Source organism: Scomber scombrus, chromosome 6 (genome assembly GCF_963691925.1).
Source record: "Scomber scombrus chromosome 6, fScoSco1.1, whole genome shotgun sequence".
Taxonomy (NCBI): domain Eukaryota; kingdom Metazoa; phylum Chordata; class Actinopteri; order Scombriformes; family Scombridae; genus Scomber; species Scomber scombrus.
Window position 1 is genome coordinate 15,427,756 of NC_084975.1, and position 7,470 is coordinate 15,435,225.

Sequence of the window (7,470 nt, forward strand, 5' to 3'; positions counted from 1 at the left end):
GAAGTGTTGCCATGACGACCACCTTCTTCCTCTACAGCTCATGTATGTTCATCAAGTTTGCCACCAGAGGGCACTGTCAGCAGGGTTCTCCATTTCATTGTAAAATACTTTTCTGTGTCCCTCTGACACTGAGATCTTAATTTCTACAGTATGCTAGGCATTTGACTGATTTCATTCATCTCTCTCCCCCTTTGTTTATTTCCATCTTCTCGATGGATTGATTGCCTGTTTCTTTGATCTTTTTCTATGATATAAAACTAAGACGCTGAGCACCTGTTTATTTAAAGGTTCCTCTTTTAAAATGAAAACAATATACCTACTACTGCTGTTTCACTTTTCAATGCATGGCTAGTAGGATTACTGCACACAGACACACCAAGAAATACACATATCCAAGTGAATGGCAAGCAGCTCAACAATCAGTTAGGAAATGGTGTAGAATTAAGAGGTTTAATTAACTGTAAATATGTATTTGTTCAATATTGACAAACTGCTAATTTGATTTCTACTGATAGTGACATTGGAGCAAAGTAGAGAGAGTACAGTCAACTGTCCTTGGTCCGAGCTTACCCCTCTGTCGCGTACAAGACGTATTGTGTGTTGTAAATATATGTATAGAGAGTAGACATACAGGCGCCTCATCCAGACTAATTAAGAAACACTCAAAGTTGAGACTGATGGAGGTATTCTTGTTCTCAGCTTTGTTGTGGGTATTAACACTCTGACAAGGAGCAACTGCAGGTAAAAAAAAAGATTTAAAAAAAGCTGTACTGACTTGGAATGAACTTTGAATGTCATCAGCCCCACAGATATTTTATTCCATTTGGATTGTGTGCAGCAGTTGTCAGTACATTTGGATGATATGACAGAAGCTTTTTACCTTTGTTCAGTCCTCAAAGTTGCACTGCTCGCTAGCCTCCACCACAGGGAGCCTTCATAGGAAATGATTCAACTGTTTGCTGTGTGCTTTGCTATGATTGATGTGACTTTCAGGTCAAAGAAAGCAAAGGCCCTCTGAAAAGCCATATTCTCACCCTTCTGATTGTTTAACTCTACTTTTTAGTGATGTCCTAGCCTCCGTTTTCTTTTGACTGGGAAGTTTCAATGAGGGAAAAGGAACAGGATTAACAAACAGCAGTAGCCACGTGTCAGTAATGCTGTATGGCAGTGTGCCTACTTTCAAATCAGAGCGTCCTACTAATACTTGGTCCTGGTATCACAATGAAATCAAACCTTTAATAAAAGGGAGGTTTTATAGTTATGTAAATGGTTAGACTTTGATCGCGTTTTTTATGCATGATGGGCAGGAGGGATGGCCACATGTTCTCATATTTATTTATTGCATTTAATCTGGTGAAAGGTTGAGCATCATTCACGTTACACAATAACCCACAGTATTCTGGGGTTATTGTAGCACACCATAGCTTTCAGTAAAACATCATATATAGGGGAGGGGGAAAATTTGAAAAATGCAGCTACCACAGTTAACTGTTATCTGATATTTCAGGCTTTTTCCAACCCCATTGTTCCTTCAGACACTGTTTGCCATCTCGTTCAGTTGCTTTCAGTCACAGTCCACCAGAACAAACACCTCAGATCTGCAGGATTTCAGTGTTCACTGAAAGCTGATACGGCAGGAGTGGGGTAGGGTGTTATCTACATATGTATCGCTGTCAGTTAGATCATGTATATACAATAGCGAATCTAAGATAGTGCTGTGTCTTTTATGTTGAGTATGTTATTGAAATGAATATGTACATTAATTAAAAATAAATTTTAAAAAAAGATCACAACCAGACAGAATCCCTCTAAAAGAACACGATTAAAAAAACAAACAAAAACAAAACATGTTAACATTGTCTGTGATATGCAATAATTTTATTTCAGTGTCTTATGTTTTTACACAAGGTATCTGTCACACAGGTGAAATTTGGGTTCTTGCCAGCTACATAACTTTACAGATAGGCTTCAGCAGCACATTTAGGGCGCATTTGTGAGATGTGACATCATTAGTGTGAGACACACCCACCAGACCACTGACCAATCTGCTGTTAGAGCTGAATAGTGACTGAGTCAGCTGCCGTTGGAAAACTATTATTGCGCCTTGCCAATTATAGTAATTGCCTTTGAGCTCCAACAGTTTGAGCCATCTCTGATCTGTATCTCTTTGCTTCTGATTATGTTTTTCTATCTTGTTACAGCCTAGTTCAAATCCTTCTTTCCACACAGCTACACAAAAACAACCTCTGAGGATGATCTATTCCCATATAGTCGCTGAAACATACATTAACAATTAAACCAAACTTTTGACTTTATTACATTAACAAGACTCTTCACTGTATACCTAGAGCAAAACAGTATGTGACAGAACAAAACATATCCTATCTTGTATCTTTAAAAGCAAGGACTTGTAAAATTCAAGGGAAAAAACAAAGAAAAAATGACAAAAAAAATCACTCTGCATTGTCATGAGTTTGGTCTTATGAATAAAATATATGCTTGATGTCCAAAACCTTTACTGTTGTCTTTATTGTTCATATCTGCTCTTGATTGTTTTCTGTAATTAAAATGATCTGTAAAACATTTTCAGATGAAATGCCATAAACTGATTCAAATGTTTATGATTATTAATTTGTGCATAGTAAAACATGTAAAGGAGAACTAGTAAAAATATATACAGTACATTGTTACACATTCATTGTAAATTAAGTCATTATTAACCCTTTTAAAAATTATGTTTATATTCATGTTCCTCATTGAGGAAACTGTTTATTTGCAATGTCACAGAACTTTTAAGTATGAACAATGATTAAAGCAACTGTCCACAAGTAGCGATGCATCATTAGACCATTACAAAATCAACATTTAGTGCTCTCACTGAGCAATCTTGAGAAATATCAGTGCAGTACCTCCATTGTCCCATCAACAATGGCAGCAGGTGGGTTTGGGGCTACATTGAGGATTGCAGCAAGGCTCCAGCTGCGGGTCCGTTCCTTTTGATATCTGACTTTCTCCAAACACCATGGAGGCTTCAAACTGCTCCTTGACTTTTTTAATCCTCTCCAGTAGGGTTTGGAGGTCAGGTCTTCCCACCAAGGGGAGTGGGTAGTTCTCAGAGGGGTCAGCCTCAAGGTCAAAAATAAGAGGGGGGTCGTGGGCCTTGAGGACTGCAAATACCGGACAGTCTTTGTCAGGGGTGGTGCCGCTGTGGGTAGCACCTGATGCAAAAAAAACATAAACAACCATCTCAGTTATGACTGTGTGATTATGTTTGATCTTGACATTTCAATAACTTCTGCATATGAAGCCTACCTCGTGTGTAGAAGTGAGCCTTGTACTTCCCTAGCCTGAGAGCAAACAGGCCATACATTTCGCTGGGATCTGTTGGGTAGAACATCATCGTCTCCCTTTTGCTCTGCAAACAAGAATCAAACATGAAAATTAAAACATCAGCTTGATTTTCACTATATTGCAATCTCCACTGAGTATGAGGTACGCTGACTTTACCGGTCCTTTTTTGAGAAGGATTTCTGTCATATCAACCCCATCCAGTTGCACCTGGGGTAATTTAGCTCCTGCCAGGCTTGCGATAGTGGGTAGGATATCCAGAGTGCTGGCCATCTCATGAGTCACACCTAAAGACATGCAGATGCAGTTCACAAAGAAAAGCAAGCAGTAGCAATCACTGAAAGTCTCCTTTCACTTTATTACCGTATTGATTTTCATACTGAAATGAAAGGAGACCAGTGAAGGCCTGAATGTATTAAATCAGTGTGAAAGTGTATGGTATGCTTTTGAAAGTGGTCAGCAGTAAAGTTTAATGTGACTAAAACCACCAGTATCATCTTTGAAAGGGGAAACTAACTTTACCTCTAGAAATACACATTTATTGGATGGGGAAACAGATTCATTGGACAGATTGTGTCAGCTGTGATGTTTATTGAGTGTTAAGTGTACTGACCTGGCTGGATGGTCCCTGGCCAGAAGGCAATGGCTGGCTCTCTCATGCCCCCCTCATATGTGGTGCCTTTCCCACATTTCAGAAGGCCAGCATTTCCTCCACGGGACATGCGCATCAGTTCAGGCCTATGCATGCATATAAGAATAAACACACCATTTCATGAAAGGCAATAAATGAAATATAGTAAGACGTCAATAAATCTAATATACAAGAGGACAAAGATGTGATGTAACTTGACCTTTGAACAGAACTGTACCACAGCTGTTGTGGAGGGAGATTAAAATGTCAGCATAAGAAGGCCAACATTATTCCTTAGTTCTATCTTTTATAAAATGATTAAATCGAATAATGAAAGTAACTGCGAATACAAACACATATATCCAGCTACACAAACCAACCCATTGTCAGATGTGAAGAAGACCAGCGTGTTGTTTATCACTCCAGTCTTTTCCAAGGTTTCTAGGAGGTTTCCAATGGTGTTGTCAAACTCCAACAGTGCATCTCCAAATGGGCCCCTCAAAGATTGCCTGGCTGCTCGTGGACCTGCATACTGGGGGTAGTGGGTGTGCTGAAGAAGGAAAGAGGAGAAGGTGTTACCATGTTCTGCTATGTTACCATGATGTATCTAGAGCATGTAAAAAAAAAAAAACCTGGATTTTCCTGCTCTGAAAAAACTCACTTGGACTTGTGCTACACATTTTAAAAATACATTTTTAGCACTTTCAAAGATTTCCCAAAAGAAATGCTTTGATGTTGCAACAAGTGTGTTATTGTTGGGTTTTTTTGCTTACATGGGAAGGGTAGTAGAGGAAGAACGGTTGTTTCTTCTTGGCTGCTGTAGTGATGAAATTGGTTAAAAAGTCACTGTAAGCCCTCTCCAGATCCAGGAAATTGACTGGTTGCTGTTTGATGACATCATTGTACACTAGCGGGACCATTACCGTGCCAACATCGCATAGTCCAAAACACTTAACATCTGGAGGGAAACAAGTCAGGTTATGACACGGGCCCTGGGAATGGAACAGGGAGATAGATATTAAAATGGGTTCCCCATGAAAAACAGATTCTTGATCTTAATGGGACTCTCCTGGTTAAATAAAGGAAAACAAAAATCAAAGCATTTCAAAACCTGATTTGTGAAACTCATATTGGAACAAACTGAGCCGCACTGACCATGTCGTGGGAGTAGGGGATCCCTAGGTACTGATCAAACCCCTGCTTGGTTGGAAGAAACATCCCATTAGATCCAACTCCCAGGTGCCACTTCCCTACAGCAGTAGTAGTATAGCCCAGGGGTTTCAGTACTTCGGCAATGGTGGTCTCATTCAGGGGAAGACCACCTATTGAGCCTGGATACAACACTCCTGGGTAGATACCTGAGCGGGTCTGATAGCGCCCCGTCAGCAACGATGCCCTGGAAAACAATTGTAATGAAACAAGACTGTTAATTAAGGTAAGTCACAATGACTAGAGAATGTATAAATGTGCACAGACTGAGTGTTTAGGTTTCTGTGTCATGATCAATAGAAACTGGACAATTAAAAGAATGTGGCTAAAAATGTTAAACGTGAATAAATTCACAAATTACTCCTTTACAAAACATTGTACCTGCAGGAAACTGTAGCATTCATTTGTTTGTTGAGCTTGATATACAGGTTTGTGATACATTTAGTGTTTTGGGCACTGAGAGGTTTTTGTGTAATGAACAGTAATATAATTAATTAAGTGACTTCAGACAGTTCAGTTACATCTCTAAATATATCCTCTTTATCCTCCGACGTAGACACACACACACATACACCAAATGAGTGAATGTCTACTTATTAACAATGAGTTTATATTAACCACTTTATCTCCGTCTCCTGTTGTGTAATATTCCAATAACGGCTCACAGTTTTGCTGATACATCTTTCAAAAAGTTATTGAAGAATTAATACATGCTAGGAAGCAGGAATCATTAGACCCCCAGAAAGATGCATAATAAGAATAAAATGCGTGGGAAAAGTATGTTACTCACAGTTCCTCAGTCTACTCTTACACATTTAAAAAAATCATTTACTTTATTCAACAATGTAACAAAAGAGTGCACAGATAAATCATGACAAATTATATCAAACAAAGAAGGATGGAAACACTACCGAAAAAGTGCAGGCTGAGGTGTTAGTTTATTGTGCTTTCTCTTTTAACTCTCAGTTTTATATGTAATTCCCTGTCACAGTTATCCCATAATTAACCCATCTAACAGTTATACATCTATTTTTATATTTGTCCTAGCCCTTGTTTTGTTGTTGTTGTTGTTTTAAACAAACAAGATCCCTTAAATCCGACTCTGATTAAGGGGTTTAACCACTTTAAGGTATGTTTAACTGTCCAGTATTAGGATTCAAGGGGTACTTACTGCACTTACTGTGCAGTAAGTACATGATGTGTTTGTCCAGTAGAGATTAATCCTGACTCTTCTTGTCACATACTGACAATAACTCAGTCAGAGTCAGTCTGTAGTATGTATTACAGACACTACAGTACCTGGATGGGCTGCACACGGGACTGGTACAGTAGAAATCTGTGAAGCGGAGTCCTGCAGCTGCCAGACGGTCCAGATTTGGAGTGAGTGAACTGGGGTGTCCGTAACATCCCAAGTCTCCGAAACCCAAATCATCTGCGAAAAGGAGCACGAAGTTCGGCGGTGAAGCAGCACAGGAGCAAAAAAGCAAACTAAAAAACAAAATACTGAGAAAGGCGAAGCGGGTGTGCCCCATTCTGCTTCCTCTCACATCAGACTGAAGCTCAGTGCCTCAGTGCTGAGAAAAGAGGAACCAAAACAAACCGTCACGTGTTCGCTCCGGAAGCCGACGCATATGGGTGACGTCATGGTTGACTGGGATATGTAGTCTAACACATTATTTGGACTACATATTACAAATGACACATAACTAGCAAGAAAAAAATGAATGTGGAAGACTTTGTAAGAGACTATGATACTTTATTCAGTTGGTGTGTAAGTGTTTTATGCTTTCATATACATATATGGTCAAAGCAAGAACAGCACAGGTGTAGTCTTTATAATAACATTAACAATCGTTAGTTTGAAAAAGTAGCCAAAAAAACAAACAAACAACACTTCTATATGATAGATGAATAGATTGGGGTTTCTCTCTGGGGTTTGTATCGGTACAGTGGTTTTAAAATAAGTGAAAATAGGCCTATGGGAGCTTTATTTATGAGGTGTAATTGTGTCACCATGAGTAAAGGACTTCAAAACATGTCTGTGTTATTTCATGCTTATATTTTTTGACAGACAAGAAGGAAAGGAGACATTTCATGAGGACGCCGAAGTTCGTGTTAAGCATTTTACTCATTACAGAATCTCAACTGCACATCAAAAGCTTCAAACATAAAAGTTTGTATTGACTTTGTATTTATATAAAATAGATGGAAAACATACAGACGTCCTCTGATTGCACCCTGACAGAGGCTGTCCAGATTATCTAGAGCTGTTTTTTGTATTG

General features: G+C 39.0%; 1 protein-coding gene across 1 annotated transcript; it reads right to left on the bottom strand.

Moving 5' to 3' along the window:
* Positions 1-1,890: 1,890 nt before the first annotated feature.
* On the bottom strand, positions 1,891-6,745 carry arsa (arylsulfatase A). The gene is made up of 8 exons (XM_062420877.1): positions 6,488-6,745; positions 5,135-5,375; positions 4,753-4,971; positions 4,360-4,529; positions 3,962-4,086; positions 3,508-3,635; positions 3,313-3,415; positions 1,891-3,218 (listed from the first exon to the last, which is right to left on the bottom strand). Exons 1-8 carry the CDS (start codon positions 6,718-6,720, stop codon positions 2,923-2,925), a joined length of 1,515 nt encoding a protein of 504 aa, XP_062276861.1. The 5' UTR covers positions 6,721-6,745; the 3' UTR covers positions 1,891-2,922.
* Between the last annotated feature and the right edge of the window lie 725 nt (positions 6,746-7,470).